This window comes from Syngnathus typhle, linkage group LG7 (assembly GCF_033458585.1).
Source record: "Syngnathus typhle isolate RoL2023-S1 ecotype Sweden linkage group LG7, RoL_Styp_1.0, whole genome shotgun sequence".
NCBI lineage: Eukaryota > Metazoa > Chordata > Actinopteri > Syngnathiformes > Syngnathidae > Syngnathus > Syngnathus typhle.
The window spans coordinates 2,991,418-3,014,797 of NC_083744.1; the positions used below are offsets into that span (position 1 = coordinate 2,991,418).

General features: G+C 47.1%; 2 protein-coding genes across 4 annotated transcripts in view; both read left to right on the top strand.

Moving 5' to 3' along the window:
• The window catches only part of LOC133157241 (collagen alpha-1(I) chain-like), a 337,276-nt gene that overhangs the window by 66,548 nt on the left and 247,348 nt on the right, over positions 1-23,380 (top strand). The window lies entirely within an intron of this gene.
• LOC133157249 (histone H3-like centromeric protein A) lies at positions 187-10,911 on the top strand. Of its 2 annotated transcripts, XM_061283639.1 has the most exons (6): positions 187-427; positions 534-592; positions 9,185-9,398; positions 9,462-9,586; positions 9,670-9,744; positions 10,193-10,911. In XM_061283639.1, the coding sequence occupies exons 3-6, from the start codon at positions 9,191-9,193 to the stop codon at positions 10,316-10,318; spliced, it is 534 nt and encodes a 177-aa protein (XP_061139623.1). In that variant the 5' UTR covers positions 187-427; positions 534-592; positions 9,185-9,190; the 3' UTR covers positions 10,319-10,911. The 2 variants fall into 2 exon arrangements, with proteins under 2 accessions (XP_061139623.1, XP_061139621.1); XM_061283637.1 differs by lacking the exon at positions 534-592 and having other exon boundaries at positions 192-427.

The following is a 23,380-nucleotide window of genomic DNA, read 5'->3' on the forward strand; positions in this document are numbered from 1 at the left end:
TTTTGTATTCCCCAAATACTGGTTGTGATCTGTCCCTACCATCCTTGTATAAACCTACTTTTTAATATTTTCTTTTTTGTCATTGCATTATGATTTCCATATCTATGAATTTCTCTTGGAGACGGAAGTGAAGTATGAAGTGACTCTCTCTTGGTCACTTCTGATGCCACCCCGTCGAGTGGCGACAGTCGGGTTTTCAAGCACTCCCCGACACTGACGCCTCACTTAGCCCGCCCCCCTGAGTAGCACTGACGCTTCACGCTGATTGCTCGAAGGCTGAGGGACGCGACATTTGAATTTAGACTGGTTTTCTCCTCGATTTGGCTGCTTATAAAGTGAACTTTGCCACTTTTCTCGGACCTTCCCCGTGCACACCCTGGCAAGTTGAAGAGCCACAGCGACGACACGAGTTCAAAGGACAAAAAAGGTAAGTTGAAAAAATGCAAAGTTGTTTTTGCAAAGCTCACGTTGTAGCGGACGGTATAACGACGTCACAACACGTCGCCACCTCCTGACTTCTGAAATTTGAACAGCAAACAACCAAGTGAATAAAAAGAAGACACGCGCACTGAACTGAAAGGCAAACAATTTTGTAAGTATGTGAGACGACGAGGATACTGTCGTATGTCACATGACGTTTCTGCCTGCTTTCCGATTTACTACTCTAAACTCTACAGACAGAAAATGGCACTTTTTCCCCGTCCCAGACAGTTTTTCAGACGGCTGCAACAACATTCTATTCAGCATGTCGCTGCAATGTTTTTACTGCAATGTCACCTCACTTCTACAATTTTACACTTTTGCAATTTTACCTGGGGGTGACAGCAGGTTCTACTGTGGGGGCTGTTATGTATGGTCTTTCTCAACATTAGTTGGACATTGAGCCACACGAGTTACGCACTTTGTCTTACGAGTTGCACAGAAACTCTAACCAGCCACTCATTTTCAGCAACATGTAAATTAGTCAAACGTGAATTATTCTAACATGTTAACTAGTGACCTATGATTTTCTGCAGAAGTTAGCTAATAGGAGCTGAAATGCCCACCAGTTAACTAATGATAAATAAACCACTGACAAGTTAACTAGTGCAAGCCCATTGAAGCCGTGGTATCTAACTTGTAGAAAAATACTGGTTGACTAGTTATGCCCAAATTGTGCACTAGTGCGACTTTTTCACTTAACCAGTTCTACTAGTGAGGTAAAAAAATGTACCGAATAGAACTAGTGGATGCCGACTTTACAGAAATATGGGTTACATGTCTGCTCGTGGCGGCTTGGTGAGGCACTGGGTAGCTCGTCCGCCTCACAGTTAGGAGGGTGCGGGTTCGATTCCACCTCTGGCCCTCCCTGTGTGGAGTTTGCATGTTTTCCCCGGGCACGCGTGGGTTTTCTCCGGGCACTCCGGTTTCCTCCCACATCCCAAAAACATGCTTGGTAGGTCGACTGAGCGCTCCTAATTGTCCCTAGGTGTGAGTGCGAGTGCAAATGGTTGATTGTCTCTGTATTTCCTGCGATTGGCTGGCAACCGGTTCAGGGTGTCCCCCGCCTGCTGCCCAATGATGGCTGGGATAGGCTCCAGAACACCCGCGATCCCCGTGGGGACTAAGCGGTTCAGAAAATGGATGGATGGATAGATGGATGGATGTTTACTCATGAATGCACAGATCACTTTGCTACGCACCATCTATTTTGACTTACAAGCTAACTAGTGAGGCTCAAAATGGTACCTTAGTACACGTTCACTAGCTGGTGTAATTTTAACCTCACTTGTTAACTAGTGAAACTTGTTTTCTTTCTTGTGAATTAGTTCAGTCCAGAGTGACTAGTTAAACGGATATACGCAGATAGTGAACAAATAAGGCATTTTGACTTACTAGTCAGACCGAGTGAGTCAGAAAGGAAAATCCCTTTGCATTTACTACAGGGCTCGAAACTAACGATTGCCCGATTGCCCGGGGCAAGTAGCGATGGCAGACGGGCAAGTAGAATTTTTTCCTCACTTGCCCGAACTTGCCCTGCCATAATACCATGTTTTCAAGCTGTAAAAAGACGATTTTGTGCATAATTTCTCGCAACATCTGCCGCTTCTGGTCCGACATTTTGTTTTCTAGGGAGCGGTTAGTTTCTCGTGTAAGTCTGCAATACATTGATAACGGCAAAGCGCTTCGTAATTAAATGCATGCTCCCTTACCCGTCCCTGGCTCTTCTGCGCCTGCGCACCAGCAGAGCTTTTTTCCGGTTGGCGGGTACGAAGGCATACGAAGGCAAAACTTATAGTGTTGTCTTTTTTATTGCAAAAATGTGTCGGGCAAGTAAAAATCCACTCCAAAAAAATTCGGGCAAGTAAAATTTTGTTTCGGGCAAGTAAAATTTTCTCTAACTTGCCCGAGGGCAACTTGGGCAAAAAATAAGCTTCGAGCCCTGTACTAGTTCATTAGTTAACATTTTGAACCCCACAAGTCAGATAGTGAGGCTGGGAAGATCCCAACTAATGGTACTAGTGGACATACATATTCCTTACTAGTGAACTAGTGAGCAATTCCAAACTTGACAAGTGAAATAGTGAGATAAAAAAAAAAAACATACCTGGTGCAACCAGTGTACCTTTGCATGATGTCAACATGTAAACTGTAGGATATGACCACCAGTATCATGTTCCAACATTTTTTACTCATCTTTTTAATCAATTTGCTTGTGACCACAGGGCTCGAAGCTTATTTTTTGCCCAAGTTGCCCTCGGGCAAGTTAGAGAAAATTTTACTTGCCCGAAACAAAATTTTACTTGCCCGAATTTTTTTGGAGTGGATTTTTACTTGCCCGACACATTTTTGCAATAAAAAAGACAACACTATAAGTTTTGCCTTCATATGCCTTCGTATCCGCCAACCGGAAACAAGCTCTGCTGGTGCGCAGGCGCAGAAGAGCCAGGGACGAGTGAGGGAGCATGCATTTAATTACGAAGCGCTTTGCCGTTATCAATGTATTGCAGACTTACACGAGAAACTAACCGCTCCCTAGAAAACAAAATGTCGGACCAGAAGCGGCAGAAGTTGCGAGAAATTATGCACAAAATCGTGTTTTTACAGCTTGAAAACATGGTATTATGGCAGGGCAAGTTCGGGCAAGTGAGGAAAAAATTCTACTTGCCCGTCTGCCATCGCTACTTGCCCCGGGCAATCGGGCAATCGTTAGTTTCGAGCCCTGGACCAATAAAGAGATTACACTGTGAGGTCAAAATGTGACACATGCGCGTAAAATGTCTTTTTAGCTTACATGTTCACTAGTAAGTCAATTTTGAAGCTTTTTAGTCAGCCTACACTGCCCACGATGCATAGGACAGGGAGTATTACCTTTAAACAGCTAATTATGATGCATTTCGTCCGAGAAGGTTTTATTTTGAAAATATTACTGTTGTATGTAGGTCTGCAATTATTATTCATTTTAACTGCCGCGACTATGCATTTAATTTAAAAATTACTATTGTATCTTTTTCTGCACTTTTTTTTAATTTTTATTTTTTTTTAATTTTAACTGCCGCGACTATGCAGTTAGGATGTGTGCATAAACAAAAATAAATGGGATCAGTCACGTGATGTCCGAAGTTCTTTTGGCAAGGTGTGGGACACAACCTTTTTGCATTTTGAATATGTTTTCATTTCATGAGACCAGGACTATGAATGGTCCTTCCCTGGAAAAAATAAGCATTTAAAGCAATGGTTATTAGAGTGACGAACACGGGTTGAGGGGTATGATTCTGATCCCTCCTATAATAGGGAGCAGTAAAAGTTTTAAATTCCATCTGAGCTTCTCAAACGTAACTTGTGACTGTCGACGATTAAAAGTGATCTTTTTTGCTAACAATAACAAGTGATAAGAAGCTCAAGTAATCAGTGACGACCAGTCCTGGCAACCTTGACTGCAATTTTACCCAGCTACAGTTGTAAAAACGTGAGTGCCAGCCGAAGCACAACAGCGACTGAACACGACCTCGCAGAGAGTGGGTTTTCCTCCTGCTCGGACAGGCAAATACACATGCTGGTTTGTAAATGCATCCGTGTAACTTATCAAGTCAAGTTTATTTGTATAGCCCTAAATCACAAGCAGTCTCAAAGGGCTTCACATAGACAAAAATTGACAATTATTCTCAAAGCACCCCCTGATCTTAAGCTCCCAAAAGGACAAGGAAAAACTCAAAAACCCCTGCCAGGGGAAAATGAGAAACCTTGAGAAGGGACCACTGATGGAAGGATCACCCTTTCAGGATCACCAGGTTGAAATGGATGCAGAGAGGGCACAAATAATACATAATATGAAAATCAATGAAAAAAAAGTGTCTTCGAGGAGGTTGAGTTGCAGTTCCCCCATCCTGAATTGGCCCACAAGAATCCAGATAGCCGCTGTCAGCTTGGGTGCCACCTAACCACCTGCCGGGGAGGGGGGGGGGGACAAACTCCGGCCGAATCAGCCACTACAGGTTAGTTAAAGGCCATATCATAGAAATGTGTCTTTAAACGTGTCTTAAATGTTTCTACTGAGGTAGCAGTTCTAATATCCATTGGTAGGGCATTCCAAAGCTCTGGAGCCCGAATAGAAAATGCTCTCGACCAGGGGTCACCAACACGGTGCCCGCGGGCGCCAGGTCGCCCGTGAGGACAGCATGAGTCGCCCGCAGGACTGTTCTAAAATTAGCTCAAATAGCAGCACGTGTCTGTGAGCTGCATCTATTTATTTTACAGTCAAACCTCGTTTTCCGAACGTCCATGTTCTCGAACAAATCGGAATTTGAACAAAAAATTCGAGATTTTTTTGCTTCGGTTGTTGAACAAGATTTGGAGGTCGAACTTCACGTGATGAGCCGGGAGGACCAGAGAAAACCCGACCGCGCGGCCCGGATGCCGACTGACTTCGTAGTTATTGTATTTTCGTTACTTTGAGGATTGTATTAACCCCTTATCATGCTTCCAAAGAAAGCAAGTGGGAGCAGTAAAGCCATCCTAAAACACAAAGACGCTCTTAAAGCAATGCGACAGTGAGCGCCCGGCCGGCTCGCTGTGGTTGCGCGATCGGACCAAATTAAGCTCCCTGCGCACTGAGGTCCACTTCATTTTTGGAAAGTACGTCAGGACTTTAAAAATATTTTCTAAATTTCAGCGACGGTTCTGTCACAATAAGGTGAGCAGCGCGGTGCAGTTACACGGTGGTGGACGGGCTGCGGTTGGGCGTTCGGTGGTGCGCTACGGTTGCGCGATTGGACAAAAATGCGCAAATGAAAAAACGCTTAATAAAAGGCGTTTTTTTTTTAGTCTTGGAACGGACTAAAATTTTTTCCATGATTTGTAATGGGAAAAATAGATTCTGAAATCAAGCGATTCGCTTCTCGAACCGCCTTCTGGAACGGGTTGTGGTCGAAAACCGAGGTTTGACTGTATTTTTGCTATTCTTGTTAAAATCACACTTACATGTGAACTGGAAATGACAATAATAACACATAGTAGAGATGCACCGATCCGATATCTGGATCGGATATCGGCCCCGATATCAACAAAATAGATGGATCGGATATCGGAAAATACAGCCGATCTGTGAGCCGATACTTTCCTTAATCTATTGGGACGCGGGCTACGTCATACGTCAGCAGCACGTGTGCCGCATGCCACGAGAGTTTTCTAAACAAACGCAAACATGGAGCGAACGTTCGCTTCTCTTCCCCGGGTTGCTAAGCGGACGTCAAACCCTGCGCGTTCGCTTCTCTTCGGGTTGCTAATGAGACGTCAAAGGCTGCGCGTTCGCTTCTCTCCCGAATGGGGGGGGGCGGAGGCTAATCGGATGTCAAACGCTGCGTGTTCGCTTCTCTTCCGGGGGGGTGTTAATGGGACGTCAAACGCTTTGTGTGGCGGGCTCCATCTAGTGTGGAAACTGAGAAGCTGAGCTCAAGCTTCTTGTGCGGGCCATATTCAATTATGTTTTCAGAATTTGCTGCGGGCCAATAAAAACTGGACCGTTAGTTTGGACACCCCTAATTTAGAGCAAAGAACTGTGTAGTCTGCCTGATGCCATTGCCTTTGGTCTTTTCTGTTCCACATGTAGAGTTATGTAGCTTGTTAAGTCAACCATAATATCGGATCGGTAGTGGGTATCGACCGATATGCAAAGCCACGGCATCGGTATCGGTATCGGAACTGAAAAAGTCGGATCGGTGCATCTCTAACACATAGTGAAAGCTAAACTGAGCAAATTGGCTATTTCAGAAGTGTGTGTCAAACTGGTAGCCCTTTGCCTTAATCAGTATCCAGGAAGTAGCTCTCGGTTTAAGAAAGGTTGGTGACCCCTGCTCTAGACCCTGCAGACATTTTCTTGGCCCTCTGTGTCGCTAAAAGAGTAGCGTTTTGCGAACGAAGGTTACGAGACGGAACATAAGGAACAACTAGGTCGACGAGATATTAAGGCGCTAAGCCATGCAGGGATTTATATGTTAATAGAAGAACCTTGAAGTCGCATCTTAAATGGACCGGGAGCCAGTGTAAGTTGGCTAATATTGGGGTAATGTGATAACATTTTCTTGTCCGTGAGAGCAGCCTTGCAGCAGCATTTTGTACTAACTGTAGACTTTTGAAGCGGGACTAAGGAAGACCAGAGAATAATAAATTACAGTAGTCCAGGCGCGACTTGACAAACGCATGTATAATAGTAGCATTGAAAACTAATATTATATTTACGTATAATGTCCCCAAGCTGAATCATATAAATATTAAATAGAATTGGTCCCAGTACCGATCCCTGTGGGACACCACACGTAACATTATAGAGCGCCGAGGACGTATTGCCATGGACCACTCGGTGCGTCCTGTCTGATAGATAGGAATAGAACCAGCCTAGTGCTGACCCTGAAATACCAACACAACTTTTAAGACGCCCTAATAAAATATCGAAGTCTACAGTGTCGAAGGCAGCACTGAGATCAAGTAGTAACAGTACAGATGAAGTGTTTGAATCCATAGCTGTGAGGAGATCGTTAGTCACTTTAGCAAGTGCTGTCTCAGTGGAATGATTAGCTCTAAAACCAGACTGAAAAGAGTCATATCGATTATTGGCGACCATGTAATCAATAAGCTGCTGCGCTACTACTTTTTCAAGAAGTTTTGGTATGAATGGGAGGTTTGAAACTGGCCTATAATTACTGAGACCATCCGGGTCAAGATTTGGTCGCTTAAGTAACGGTTTAATGATAGCGGTTTTAAAGGCTGTTGGCACTATCCCAGAAGAGACAGACAGATTGATTATATTTAAGACGGATGGTCCTAAAATTTGAAATAATTCTTTTAGTTTGGCTGGAAGAGGGTCGAGCAAACATGTTGTTTGTTTAGCCGCACTAACCAATTGTGTAAGCCTTTCAAGGGACACGCTTTTAAAATTTGAGAGGGTTATTGCATGATCATCAGCGCTGGTAAACGGCGGTCTCGACTGAGCGATTGGAATGGTATTCTTGATCTCGTCCCTAATGGATTCAATCTTTTGAGCAAAACATTTCATAAACTCGTCAGCTGAGTGGAAGGAACTATCGGGGTTCGGCTGGTGTAGAGTCAGTTTTGCCACTGTATCAAATAGGTGTTTAGGGTTGTTTTTATTGAGATTAATAACTTGCAAAAAATACAGAGTTTTTGCTAAGATAAGCGAATCTTTATATTTCAGGAGGCTATCCTGCCATGCCTGATGGAAAACCTCAAGTTTGAGTAAACGCCGTCTGCGCTCATGCTTTCGACATAATTGCTTAAGCGTACGCGTTTCATCTGTGAACCACGGAGTAGGCAATCTACGGCGAGTTTTCAGACGTAACGGCGCCACAGAGTCAATGGAATTTAACAATGTCGCATTGAATTCATTTGTAAGATTATCAATAGAGCCGATGTATGCGGGAAATATGGCGGTTGCCGGCGACAGTAACTCAGGGCAGTTGCAGTCATGGAGTTAAAATTACGGCTCCTATAATTCTGATTGCTCTCTTGTCTTTGACAAGGAACTAAAATTTCAAATTTTATTAAGTAATGATCAGACAGAACAGTAGTGTATGGCAGTACTGCTACATTTGAGGTTGCAAGTCCTCGGGATAATTCCAGATCTAAGGTATTTCCATTCTTATGCGTTGCTACCTGTACGGCTTGCGTAAAACCAAACGTATCAGTTAAAGTCTGAAACGCCGAAGTAAGTGGCTCTGACGGTAAATTCATGTGGATGTTGAAATCGCCCATGATAATTATATTATCCGCATTGGTTACTAGATCAGCCACGAATTCTGAAAATTCATCCAGGAAGCCAGAGTAAGCCCCGGGTGGACGGTAAACAACCACAAGATAAAATGACGGTAAAGCGGTGGATCGGACAGTGAGAACTTCAAATGTTTCAAATACGTTGATCGAACGAGGCCTAAATCTAAGCTCGGAATTTGAGATGAGGGCGACACCCCCACCCTTTTTTTGAGGACACTCCACATGCGAGCTGAAAATTTGGAGGCGAGGCCTCGTTAAGCGGCAGCAGTTCATTAGGTTTTAACCAGGTCTCGCAGAGACCAAAAATGTTTAGATTATGTTCCGTGATGAGGTCATTAACGAGAAGTGCTTTCGTATGAAGCGATCTAATATTCATTAAACCTAGTTTAAGTGTAATCGGTCCATCAGGGTGCGTATCTATCGAAGGATTTTTAAACGAGATGCGAGTAAGATTGTGTTCTCTAGGCCTGACATCACCTCTCAAATGTTTGCAGTGGGACAATCCGACCGTGGGAATTTGATAGTAAATATTTGTTACACATGTAAAATGATCTGAAACAGGCACCATTTCATCCGCAAAACTTAAACTATTAAACCAGAAAACCCGCGGTCCAATAGGGCGTACTGTCCTGTGTAGAGCAGAACAAACAGATTCAATATTTTGTCATGTAATGTTGTACCCTCGTGGTCTTCAGGCCAATGTTCATCTCGAATCCTTTTGAGGCTTTGGACAAGTTGAAGTTGAACAAGGTCTCTAGTCTATACAATTCATTAGTGATCGAAGTAGTTCAATGAGTTTGATTAGCGATTAGTTGTTGATGACTCGATTAATTGTAGCACTTGTAAAGTGGACATGCTATTGCGTTAGCTCTTTGTTGAGTGTTGTTGCGTGTCTTTCATGTACATATGTATGCTGTAGTCAGCCATGCGCCACAACTCCTCGTCCAGCCGAAGAAAAGGCGGCAATCCACGCCGCCGTCCTCCGCAGCCACTGCCTGGGCCATCCCCCGGTGTGCAATGCACATCCTCTGCGGCAGCCCCCAGACGGCGCCACCCGCCACAGTCACCGCAGAGGGCATCCCCCAGAGGGCGCCGCCCGCCGCAGTCACAGCAGCCGGGCCCATCTGGGAATAGTGAGCTCACTGCGCCGTTGTTCCATTTTGATGGCACGTTGCTAAAGGTTTTTGTATTTCCAGCTCAGCCACCTGCGCCGGCGCCCAGGAGGCGAAGGTACCGGCCAGGGACCAAGGCCCTAATGGAGATCCGCAAGTTCCAGAAGAGCACAGAGCTCCTCATCAGGAAAGCGCCCTTCTCTCGCCTGGTAAGGTGTTACCAGCTCACACGTTAGCCCGTAAGCTTGTCAGATCATTGCCTTGACATGTAGCCACCCTCCCACACACCCAGGTCCGTGAGGTGTGCCAGTCATATGGCAGAAGTGCCCTCAGATGGCAGGTCTTCGCCCTGATGGCCCTTCAGGAGGTAAAGTCGCCGGGGAGGTCCAAATGTCATACTAAAGTCTCTATCCTACTGAGCGACCAAGAATTGCGAGTGTTTTCAAATGGAGTGATTACTGCATTTTCGTTATGGTTTGTCGAAGGTCGCAAACGTTCGACAAACAGTGACCAAACGTTTGGCAAATGTTCACCTGTACTTTTCTTCTACGCGGGGGAAATTTTGAACAGGGAGTTTTTTACATGTTCAAAATTTTATTGCGACAACAAGAACTTCCTAAAAAGGTCGGTGAACATTTGGGACATTGAACGATCCCTGACCAACTTTGGCGTGTACGCAAGTGACAATCGGTGATGCCCCATTTCCGCCTGCCGACTCTCTGCAACCCAAAATATTCCGCTGCCCTTGCCGACGCCGGACGCAGCGGGACACTCGGGCCGGGTTACACATTGACGACTTGTTGGGATCTTTACAGGCGGCTGAGGCCTTATTGGTGTTGCTGTTCTCTGATGCCAACCTGTGCGCCATCCACGCCAAGCGGGTCACCATTTTTCCCCGCGATCTCCAGCTGGCCCGACGGATCCGCGGGCAAGATTTCTGATTAAGATGATAGCCGCGTGGTGACTCAAACGTTTCACAGTGACCACTCGACACAACCCAACCTTTGTAGTTGAAATCGACTTAAATACTGTTGTTTGCAGGGATTGTGTTTTATATATAGTGAAGTGTTTGTGTTTTATATCTAAAGTTATGTGACAAGAGTGGATAATTTCTTGGCCCTGCCCACTTCATCACCAGGCAACCAATTATGTGAGTGCTAAGCTTCACTCTGTAGTGTCATCCACGCGCGTCACGGTTTTTCCCCGCGACATCCAGCTGGCCTGATGTACCCGCGGGCAAGATTTCCGATTAAGATGATAGGCCCATGGTGACTCTAACGTTTCACGGTCACCACTCGACTCAACCCAACCTGTATAGTAGAAATCCTCTTCCATTACTGTTTGCAGTGTTTGTGTTTTATCGATAGTGCAGTGTTTCTGTTCTGTATATAAAGTTCCGTGATGTGTGTTCATCGTAAGACAAAGTCTTTTCATTAAAATACAAATATTTCTAAAAAACAAAATATTTTTGGTACTATTGAGAGCTTACCTAAGTAAATTTTTTTACATCAGAAAAATAAACATTTCAATATTATTGTGCGGTTAGTTGTTAATCTTGATGTGAATTGAATGAGCAAACACTAACATCCATCCATCCATTTTCTGTACCGCTTAGTCCCCACTGGGGTCGCGGGCGTGCTGGAGCCTATCCCAGCCGTCATCGGGCAGTAGGCGGGGGACACCCTGAACCGGTTGCCAGCCAATCGCAGGGCACACAGAGACAAACAACCATTTGCACTTGCACTCACACCTAGGGACAATTTGGAGCGTTCAATCGGCCTACCAAGCATGTTTTTGGGATGTGGGAGGAAACCGGAGTGCCCGGAGAAAACCCACGCGGGCCCGGGGAGAACATGCAAACTCCACACAGGGAGGGCCGGAGGTGGAATCGAACCCGCACCCTCCTAACTGTGAGGCGGACGTGCTACCCAAGTGCGCCACCGAGCCGCCTCAAACACTAACAAACAAAACTAATTTATCTATTGAGGCACAATATTACATTACAGTGTCAATATTGTAGTCGACCACTCCAGATTGCCCGTAGGTTGTGGTTTTGAGCTCGAAAGGTTGCCTGTGTGCCCTGCAATTGGCGTTCGGGGTGTCCCCCGCCTACTGCCCGAAGTCTGCTGGGTTAAGCTCCAGCATACCAGCGAAGCTTGTGTCAAAAAGCAGTTCAGAAAAACGATGGATAGATAGATAGATGGATGGATATTATAGTACCGTTATTTTCTTTATTACGTTGTGTCGCAGACCCGAGCCGATCTGAACCACCGAGTCAATGTGGTTGTCAAGCCTGAAGCCATCCGTGTGTGAAATAGGGTAATGAGATATAAAGTCATTAAAAAAGTCCCAATAATCGCCACACACACATCTGGGTGTGGTGAAATTTGTCCTCTGCATTTAGCCCATCCCCGTATGATTTTGATCCATCCCATGGGGGAGAGGGGAGCAGTGAGCAGCAGCGGTGCTGCGCTCGGGAATCATTTGATGATCTAACCCCCCAATTCCAACCCTTAATGCTGAGTGCCAAGCAGGGAGGCAATGGGTCCCATTTTTATAGTCTTTGGTAGGACCCGGCCGGGGTTTGAACCCACAACCTTCCAATCTCATGGCGGACACTCCACCACTTGGCCACTGAGCTTTTTTATTTATTTTTTTCTAAAACATCCATCCATCCATTTTCTGTACCGCTCTCTCCCCACGGGGGTCGCGGGCGTGCTGGAGCCTATCCCAGCCGTCATCAGGCAGTAGGCGGGGGACACCCTGAACCGGTTGCCAGCCAATCGCAAGGCACACAGAGACAAACAACCATTTGCACTCACACTCATACCTAGGGACAATTTGGAGTCTTCAATCGGCCTACCAAGCATGTTTTTGGGATGTGGGAGGAAACCGGAGTGCCCGGAGGAAACCCACGCGGGCCCAGGGAGAACATGCAAACTCCACACAGGGAGGGCCGGAGGTGGAATCGAACCCGCACCCTCCTAACTGTGAGGCGGACGCGCTACCCAGTGCGTCACCGAGCCGCCCCTTTCTAAAACAAAGTAAAGAAAAAAAAAGATCCACACTCTATTCCAGAAGATGGCGGTAATGCACCTAAGGTTGTTTGCTACCGCTACAAAACAAGAAGAAGACATTACCCACTCTACAACTAGCACTTGAAAATAATTGCCGTGTCAAAATTCACAGGCTGAATGTTGTTGTAACGTCGGTGTGTGTTGTGATCTCGCAACATGAACAACGTGGCTTCATTTGTGTTGATTTGGAGTCACGTCACCTCTGCCGGTAAGATCGCGAACTAAAGAGAAAATGTTAATGAATGTTAGAAACACACAGTCCTAGTAAAGTTTTCGAACAACCTTGGCGCACACGGTACCTTGTGTGTCCTAACCACAGCTAGTTTCCAGTCATGACTGTCCGTATGTTAGACATGAAATCAGGCTTTTGAGTAATCATGAATTTGCTAATGCCTCCATAGCCATAGAAATGAAGTCAGGCATCAGCCACAACGTCATTTCTTATTCAATGCTGGTTTATTACCGCTGCGATGCAGTGCTGGCTCTACGCAGGGGAGGGAGGGGGCAACGCCCCCTCAAAAAGATGTCCTGCCCCCTCAAATCAAACTTTTAGAAGTGAAAAATCCGCTGATAGAAACACACGTTAATCGGCCACCTCTCTTCTCTCATGTCACCAGACACCAGGAAGTAACCGTTGCGCATCAGACTTTGCAGGAACCCCGCTTGGGATCTCAACAGCAAACCATTGTTCTTACAATAAGATTTTCTTCTTGTTTTATTTTCATTGTTCGGGAGCTTTCATTGAGGAGCGATCTCGTCGACGAGCGATCACGCCGAGGCTTCTTCCCTGTCGGGAAGTCGCCGAGCCACCAAACATCGGAGCCTTCCAGCGCCATCGGCTCCGCGGCCGGCGTTGGATTTTGCTCCAGCAAGTCCAGACCCGTGGCCCCGCTGGGGTTCCTCCTGGCGCCATCAGACTCGCGGCAGCATTAGGGTCCCACTCCAGCGTTGCCGGATTCGCGGCCGTCGCTGGACTTCGAGCCAGAAACGCTGGACCCGCGGCCGTTGCCGGACTTCGTCCCAGCAACGCCGGACCTGCGGACGTCGGCGGACTGCGTGCCAGCAACGCCGGACCCGCGGCCTTCACCGGACCTCTACCCACCTGCGCCGGACCAGCGATCATCCCCTCAGGAGCCCAGCTACCACCTGGCCCAGTAGGCAAACGCCATCAGCCCCACGAGGACACCCACCATCAGGCCTAGTAGGCTAACACCACCAGCCCAGGAGGAGAGCTACCATCAGGTATAGGTTGATAGCCGTGATGGCCATGAAAGTGCTTCAGAAGGACATGGAGGAGCTGAAGTTATCAATGAAAGTGATGTCTTCAAATGTGGAAACTATAATGAGGCAACAGGCGATTATTACAGAGCTGATGGGAGAGGTGAAGCAGCTCAAACAATTAAACATTGAACAAAATAAGAAAATTGTCAGCCTGGAAAATAGATTAGACAATTTGGAGCAGTACTCAAGAATGAGCGATGTCATCATCACAGGTTTAAGGATCAAACCACGGACCTACCACCAGGCTGTGAAAGGCCTTGCTTCAGAGGATAATCCTGAACATGAGGAGACAACAGAGGAGAAGGTAAAAAGTTTCCTCCAGAGTAAAGACATCGCCATTGACATTGTTAATATTGAGGCATGCCACACTCTGCCAACTAAGAGTCTAAAAAGTAAGCCTGTCATACCATCTATAATTGTCCGATTTACAAACAGGAAAAGTAAGATAAATCTGCTCAAACAAGGTAGAAAACTAAAAGGCACGAACGTGTACATTAATGAACACCTCACCAAGAAAAATGGTGAAATAGCTAAGAAAGCAAGAGATCTTAAGAAAAGCGGTAAAATACAGTCCACTTGGACTGCTGGTTGTAAGGTGTTCATCAAACCAGTTGGGGCAGCAGAAAGTTCTCATGGTCTCTGCATCAGTGCCATAGAGCAACTTAAGAGGTATGAAAAAGACTAGTAACCTGTACATTATTCTGCTGAACCTTAAGTTGTGGTACCTTTAGATCATGGAATGTAAAAAACCTGGTGAAATTATCAACCCACCATGAACCGTACTGACTAGAGATGCACCGATCCGATATCTGGATCGGATATCGGCCCCGATATCAACAAAATAGATGGATCGGGTATCGGACAATACAGCCGATCTGTGAGCCGATACTTTCCTTAATCTATTGGGACGCGGGCTACGTCATACGTCAGCAGCACGTGTGCCGCATGCCACGAGAGTTTTCTAAACAAACGCAAACATGGAGCGAACGTTCGCTTCTCTTCCCCGGGTTGCCAAGCGGACGTCAAACCCTGAGCGTTCGCTTCTCTTCGGGTTGCTAATGGGACGTCAAAGGCTGCGTGTTCGCTTCTCTCCCGAATGGGGGGGGGGGCGGAGGCTAATCGGATGTCAAACGCTGCGTGTTTGCTTCTCTTCCGGGGGGGTGTTAATGGGACGTCAAACGCTTTGTGTGGCGGGCTCCATCTAGTGTGGAAACTGAGAAGCTGAGCTCAAGCTTCTTGTGCGGGCCATATTCAATTATGTTTTCAGAATTTGCTGCGGGCCAATAAAAACTGGACCGTTAGTTTGGACACCCCTAATTTGGAGCAAAGAACTGTGTAGTCTGCCTGATGCCATTGGCTTTGGTCTTTTCTGTTCCACATGTAGAGTTATGTAGCTTGTTAAGTCAACCATAATATCGGATCGGTATCGGGTATCGACCGATACGCAAAGCCGCGGCATCGGTATCGGTATCGGAACTGAAAAAGTCGGATCGGTGCATCTCTAGTACTGACCAATGCCTTTCTTTTCCAACTGATGTGTTTAACAAATAAGCACTGATAACTGAAAATGAAGAACTTGATTTGAAAACATTTGACTTCACTGACCATAAGGGATTTGACATAGAGAACAATATTGATCCTGTGAATAACGTCTTCATCAACTACACTCAAAGGAACAGCAAATACTATACTGTAGAGCAATTTAACAAGAATGTAACAACAAATAGAGCAATATCAATTATACATTTTAATAGTAGGAGCCTGAAAGCAAACATCTCTAAGATCAAACAATGTTTAAAAGATATGAATAATCCGTTTACTGTAATTGCAATATCTGAAACCTGGTTAAAGGAAGATCAGTCTGAAAATATTGACATAGAGGGGTATGAGAGTTATACATTAAATAGGAAGGTAAAAAGATGTGGAGGAGTTGCTCTATTCGTAGATAAAAATTATAAGGGTAAGATAGTAAGAAGTATGTCTCAAGCAATAGATAATATTATGGAATGTATTACAATTGAAATAGAAATGGAATCATCCAAAAACATTCTGGTAAGCTGTGTATACAGATGTCCAGGTTCATGTATCGAGACATTTAGTGAACTATTATCAGGAATGTATGAAAGGAAAATCTATACGAAAATGGTGTACGTCTATGGCGATTATAATATAGATCTATTGAACCCACTTCAGCTGACTCCAGTAACAGAATTTATTAACTTAATGTACAGTATGAGTCTCTACCCTGGAATAAGCCGTTCGACTAGAATTACATCTCACAGTGCCACAATAATTGATAATATATTTACAAATGTAATTGAAAAGAAAGTTAAAAACTGGACTGATAATAAATGATTCAAGCGACCACCTGCCAGTGTTTGCAGTGATCCAGGACTGTACAAAGAAAAAAAAGGATGCTATAACTTTTAAAATGTGTAGAATGAACTCTGGTAATTCATTTAACTCATTCAAAAATGACCTTTTAAAACAAGACTGGAAAAAGGTATATGTGGGTGATGTAAATGAAGCCTACAACACATTCATGGCCATTATATCCGAACTTTATGATAAAAACTGTCCTCTTGTAAAGAAAGCAGTTAAACTAAATTCAGTGGAAAAAACATGGCTGACAAAGGAAATCTTAAGTGCTTGCAAGAAGAAAAACCTATTATACAAAGATTTCTTAAAGATAAGAACAAAGGAAGCTGAATTAAAATATAAGATCTATAAAAACAAATTCTTCCCATGGGCTCACCACCTGTGGGAGGGGCCAAAGGGGTCGGGTGCAGTTCGAGCTGGGCGGCGGCCAAAGGCAGGGACCTTGGCGGTCTGATCCCCGGCTGCATAAGCTGGCTCTTGGGACATGGAATGTCACCTCTCTGGCTGGAAAGGAGCCCGAGCTGGTGTGCGAGGCAGAAAAGTTCCGACTAGATATAGTCGGACTTGCCTCAACGCACAGTTTGGGTTCTGGTTGCTCTGGAGTTGCCCACGGTGAGAGGCGTCGAGCAGGTGTGGGTATACTTATTGCCCCCCGGCTGGGCGCCTGCACATTGGGGTTCACCCCGGTGAACGAGAGGGTAGCCTCCCTCCGCCTTCGGGTGGGGGGACGGGTCCTGACTGTTGTTTGTGTCTATGCACCAAACGGCAGCTCAGAGTACCCACCCTTCTTGGAGTCCCTGGAGGAAGTGCTGGAGAGCGCTCCTTCTGGGGACTCCATCGTTCTACTGGGTGACTTCAATGCTCACGTGGGCAATGACAGTGAGACCTGGAAGGGCATGATTGGGAGGAACGCCCCCCCCCAATCTGAACCGGAGCGGTGTTCTATTATTGGACTTCTGTGCTCGACACGGATTTTCTATAATGAACACCGTGTTCAAACATAAGGGTGTCCATGTGTGCACTTGGCACCAGGACACCCTAGGCCGCAGTTCGATGATCGACTTTGTAGTCGTGTCATCGGATTTGCGGCCGCATGTTTTGGACACTCGGGCGAAGAGAGGGGCGGAGCTGTCAACTGATCACCACCTGGTGGTGGGTTGGCTCCGATGGTGGGGGAAGATGCCGGTCCGACCTGGGAACGTCTGGTGGAATCCCCTGTCAGGAAGAGCTTCAACTCCCACCTCCGGCAGAGCTATTCACACGTCCCGGGGGAGGCGGGGGACATTGAGTCCGAGTGGACCTTGTTCCGCGCCTCCATTGTTGAGGCGGCCGACCGGAGCTGTGGCCGTAAGGTCATTGGTGCCTGTCGTGGCGGCAATCCCCGAACCCGCTGGTGGACACCGGCGGTAAGGGATGCCGTCAAGCTGAAGGAGTCCTATCGGGCCGTTTTGGCGTGCGGGACTCCGGAGGCAGCTGACAGGTACCGGATGGCCAAGCGGAACGCGGCTTCGGCGGTTGCTGAGGCAAAAACCCGGACGTGGGAGGAGTTTGGCGAGGCCATGGAGAATGACCTCCGGACGGCTTCGAAGAAATTCTGGTCCACCATCCGGCGTCTCAGGAGGGGGAAGCAGTGCAACATCAACACTGTTTACAGTGGAGATGGCGTGCTGCTGACCTCGACTTGGGACGTCGTGTGTCGATGGGGAGAATACTTCGAAGACCTCCTCAATTCCACCAACACGCCTTCCATTGTGGAAGCGGGGCCTGGGGACTCTGAGGCGGACTCTCCAATCTCTGGGGTCGAAGTCACCGAGGTAGTTAAAAAACTCCTCGGTGGCAGGGCGATCGGTGGATGAGATCCGCCCGGATTTCTTAAGGGCTCTGGATGTTGTGGGGCTGTCATGGCTGACACGTCTCTACAACATCGCGTGGACATCGGGGACAGTGCCTCTGGATTGGCAGACTGGGTTGGTGGTTCCCCTCTTTAAGAAGGGGGACCGGAGGGTGTGTTCCAATTACAGGGGAATTACACTCCTCAGCCTCCCTGGTAAGGTCTATTCAGGGGTGCTGGAGAGGAGGGTCCGTCGGGAGGTCGAACCTCGGATTCAGGAGGAACAGTGTGGCTTTCGTCCTGGCCGTGGAACAGTGGACCAGCTCTTCACCCTCAGCAGGATCCTCGAGGGTGCATGGGAGTTCGCCCAACCAGTCCACATGTGTTTTGTGGACTTGGAGAAGGCGTTCGACCGTGTCCCTCGGGAGGTTCTGTGGGAAGTGCTTCGGGAGTACGGGGTACCGAGCCAACTGATGAAGGCGGTTCGGTCCCTGTATCACCGATGCCAGAGTTTGGTCCGCATTTCCGGCAGTAAGTCGGATTCGTTCTCAGTGAGGGTTGGACTCCGCCAAGGCTGCCCTTTGTCACCGATTCTGTTCATAGTTTTTATGGACAGAATTTCTAGGCGCAGCCGAGGCGTTGAGGGTGTCCGGTTTGGGGACCTCAGCATCGCGTCTCTGCTTTTTGCAGACGACGTGGTGCTGTTGGCTTCTTCAGGCCGTGATCTCCAGCTCTCACTGGAGCGGTTCGCAGCCGAGTGTGAAGCGGTCGGGATGAGGGTCAGCACCTCCAAATCCGAGTCCATGGTCCTCGATCGGAAAAGGGTAGAATGCCCTCTCCGGATCGGGGATGAGATCCTGCCCCAAGTGGAGGAGTTTAAGTATCTTGGGGTCTTGTTCACGAGTGAGGGGAGGATGGAGCGCGAGATCGACAGGCGGATCGGTGCAGCGTCGGCAGTAATGCGGACTTTGTACCGGTCCGTCCTGGTAAAGAGAGAGCTGAGCCAAAAGGCAAAGCTCTCAATTTACCGGTCGATTTACGCTCCTACCCTCACCTATGGTCATGAGCTATGGGTCGTGACCGAAAGAACGAGATTTCGGATACAAGCGGCCGAAATGAGTTTTCTCCGCAGGATGTCCGGGCTCTCCCTTAGAGATAGGGTGAGAAGTTCGGTCATCCGGGAGAGACTCTGAGTAGAGTCGCTGCTCCTCCACGTTGAGAGGAGCCAGATGAGGTGGCTCGGGCATCTCATCAGGATGCCTCCTGGACGCCTCCCTGGGGAGGTGTTCCGGGCATGTCCCACCGGTAGGAGACCCCGGGGACGACCCAGGACGCGCTGGAGAGACTATGTCTCTCAGCTGGCCTGGAAACGCCTTGGGATCCCCCGGGATGAGCTAGATGAAGTGGCTGGGGAGAGGGAAGTCTGGGAGTCCCTCCTGAAGCTGCTGCCCCCGCGACCCGACCCCGGATAAGCGGAAGAAGATGGATGGATGGATGGATAAAAACAAATTGATTAAAATAATGAGAATCAATAAAAGGGACTACTATAGCAAGATACTGGAGGAAAACAAGAGTAATACAATAATAACATGGAAAGTGTTAAATGAGGTTATTAAAAACAGAACTGGAAAGCCAGGATATCCTTCTTACTTTGTAAACAGTAATAACATTCCTATGAATGATCTTACTATGATTGCAGAGGAGTTCGATGATTACTATGTTGGTATTGGGCCTACTTTGGCAGAGGAAGTAGCAAAAAAAGGGAGTACAAGTGACCTACTTAAGGATGTACCCATAGCCGAAAGTATGGTTCTAATGGGAACGAATGAGAAGGAAATAATAGAAATTGTTAGAGAATTTAAAGGTAAAAAGTCAACCGACTGTAACGGGATAGATATGTCACTTGTTAAAAATATCATTGAATGTGTCGTGAAACCCCTTACACATATCTGCAACCAATCTCTGACAAATGGTGTTTTTCCAAGTGAAATGAAAACTGCTAAAATTATCCCGATATATAAAGCTGGGGACAAACACACATTCTCAAATTATACGCCAATATCTCTACTCCCACAATTCTCTAAAATATTGGAAAAAATATTTGATAAATGGCTTGATGATTTTATTACAAAACAAAATATTCTGTGTGACCAACAGTATGGATTTTGGAAAAATAGGACCACCACACTAGCTTTGTTGGATTTCGTAGCTGAAATAACAGCTATTGAAAATAGACGATATGTTGTAGGTGTTTTCTTGGATCTTAAGAAAGCTTTTGATACTGTAAATTATGAAATACTGTTAACAAAACTTGAAAGATATGGGATACAAGGTATGTCACTCACTTGGTTAAACAGTTATTTATCAAACAGGACTCAATGTGTGCAACTTATGGACTGTAAATCAAAACTAAAACAGGTAAAGTGTGGTGTTCCTCAGGGCTCAATATTAGGCCCCTTGTTATTTATTTTGTATGTCAATGATATATGCAAGGTCTCCAGGTTACTCAAGGCCGTACTTTTTGCAGATGACACAAACCTGCTTTGCAGTGGGGAGGACCTGGATCAACTATTGGATACTGTGGGTATTGAAATGGAAAAATTACAGAGTTGGTTTGACACAAATAAACTAACACTAAATTTAAGTAAAACAAAGTATATTATATTTGGAAACCGTCCGACCAACACAGACAAAATTCTTACAATAAATAATATAGAAATAGAAAGAGTAAATGAAGTAAAATTTCTTGGAGTGCTTATAAGATAAGATAAGAGGAACTTTATTAATCTCACGTGTGAGAAACTGAGTGTAACAACAGCCCGATTTACAGGAAGGTACAAGTAGGGGGAAAAGGTGCAAAAAAGAGACTTCTGGACCGTAGTCCTCCGGCACAAAAAAAATAGAATACAATATAAAAAGAAAAATATGGAAAAATAACAACAATTGTAGTAAAACTAAAAATATAAGCTATGAATATTTACAAAAAGAGGATAAAAATGTAGTGGTAAAGTGTCGTAAAGTGTATGAAGTGTATGAGTTAAGTAATGCTAATAAAAGAAATAAAATAAATAGTGCACAGGTTATGGAAGTGAAATAGATCTAGGCATTGTGTGGCAGAGGATATTGCACATTGGAAGAATTGCACGTTATGGGGAAAGTATTGCACAGAAGGATGTGTTTACAGGTTGTCATTGTACAGCCTGATTGCGGTGGGGATGAAGGAGCTGCGGTAGCGTTCCTTCTTACACGGGGGGAGTCTGAGTCTCTGACTGAAGGAGCTGCTCAAGTTCTCCAAGGTCAGATGCAGTGGGTGAGAGGGGTTGTTCCTTATGGATGCTAGCCTGGCTAGCACCCTCCTCTCGCCCACCTCCTCAACAGTGTCTAGAGGGCAGCCCACCACAGAGCTGGCCCTCTTAACCAGTTTGTTGAGCCTCTTCCTATCCCTCTCTGTGCTGCTCGGAGCCCAACAGACCACAGCGTAGAGGATAGCAGAGGCTACCACTGAGTCATAGAAGGTTTTTAGCAGAGGCCTGCTCACTCCAAAGGAGCTGAGTCTCCTCAGGAGATGGAGGCGGCTCTGTCCCTTCTTGTAGACGGCGTTCATGTGATCCGTCCAGTTCAGTTTATTGTTGAGGTGAACACCCAGGTACCTGAAACTGTCCACGACCTCAATGTCCTGACCCTGGATGTTCACCGGTGAGTGGGGAGGTGCTCCTCTCCTAAAGTCAATCACCAGCTCCTTCGTCTTACTGGTGTTCAAGCACAGGTGATTGTGCTCACACCAGTCCACAAAGGCGCTGATGGCCGACAGGTACTCCAGCTCGCCCCCCTTAGACATACAGCCAACTATGGTTGAGTCATCGGAGAACTTCTGGAGATGGCAGATGTCAGTGTTATGCGTGAAGTCCGAGGTGTACAGTGTGAAAAGAAATGGGGACAGGACTGTGCCCTGAGGTGCTCCAGTGCTGCAGACTACCACCTCTGATCGGCAGCCACGCAGTTGCACGTACTGGGGCCGGTTAGTGAGGTAGTCAATGGTCCAGTCAGTGAGGTGATGGTCCACTCCAGTGTCTAGCAGCTTCACTCGTAGCAGGGCCGGCGAGATGGTGTTGAAGGCACTGGAGAAGTCAAAGAACATGACCCTCACAGCGCTGCCGGCGGACTCCAGGTGGGTGAGCGTCCGCTGCAGCAGGTAGATGACGGCGTCTTCCACCCCAATGCCGATCTTGTAGGCAAACTGCAGCGGATCCAGAGTGGGGCTCACCACGGAGCGGAGGTGGCTGAGGACCAGGCGTTCCATCACCTTCATGATGTGGGAAGTGAGGGCGACGGGTCTGAAGTGGTCCGGTTCCTTGGCGTGCGGTGTTTTGGGAACTGGGACGATGGAGGATGTCTTCCATACGCTAGGCACCTTCGCCAGGCTGAGGCTCAGGTTGAGGAGGTGGCATAGAACATGGCAGAGATCATCAGCACATGTCCGTAGCAGCCTGGGGGAGATGCCATCCGGACCCGGGGCCTTTCTCTGTTTCAGCCTCCCCAGCTCTCTCCTCACCTGAGCAGGAGTGAAGGAGAGGGGAGGGGGCTGAGATGAGGTTGAAGGCCGTGGTGAGTCATTGGGGGAGATGGGTGATTGTCCATGTGGTGGGCGGGAGGGTGTTAAGTGGCCATGAAGCAGGGGGGAGTGGGTTGATTGTCCATGAGGCAGGCGGGGGGGTGGATCCAGGTATCCAGGCAATGGGAGGCTGGGGGGGGCAGCGGGCAGGGGGGTGAGAGGGAGTGGGGACAGGCCAAAACGGTTGAAGTGCTGGTTAAGCTCATCCGCCCAGCGTTGATCCCCGTTAATGCTGCCACACGCTCTCCGTCCAGAACCAGACATAGTCCTCAGGCCACGCCACACATCCCGCACGTTCTTCTGTGCGAGTTCCTCCTCCACCTTCCTAGCGAAGTCCCGCTTTGCTTCGCGGATCGTCCTCTGGAGCAGATGCTGCAGCCTCTTCTGCTCCTCTCTGTCCCCGCGTCTAAAAGCCCACCACTTCTTGTTGATAAGGGCTTTCAGATGCGGGGTCATCCAGGGGTGGTTATTTGAGTAGCAACGCACCCTCTTAGTAGGTATTGTGCTCTCAACGCAGAAATTAATATAGTCCGTGATGCAGTCAGTGAGGGCGTCGATGTCCTCGCCATGATCACTGTAGAAAACTTCCCAGTCGGTAGACTCAAGGCAGCTTCTCAGATGCTCGATGGCTTCCTCGCTCCAAACCCTCACTTCCTTTACCTGCGGGGGTTCTCTTCTCACCTTGGGTGAGTATTGGGAGGTGAGTAGTACCAGGTTGTGGTCTGAACGGCCCAGTGGGGGGAGGGCAGAGGCTGTGAATGCTCCCTCAGCATTGCAATAGAAGTGGTCCAGTATCTTATTGTCCCTGGTAGCACAGTTTACG

Coding starts and splice junctions, on each gene's coding strand:
- LOC133157249 (XM_061283639.1), top strand. CDS start 9,191: ATGCGCCACAACTCCTCGTCCAGCCGAAGAAAAGGCGGCAATCCACGC. Junction 9,399..9,461: donor GCCGGGCCCATCTGGGAATA/GTGAGCTCACTG, acceptor TTGTATTTCCAG/CTCAGCCACCTGCGCCGGCG. Junction 9,745..10,192: donor CCCTGATGGCCCTTCAGGAG/GTAAAGTCGCCG, acceptor GGATCTTTACAG/GCGGCTGAGGCCTTATTGGT.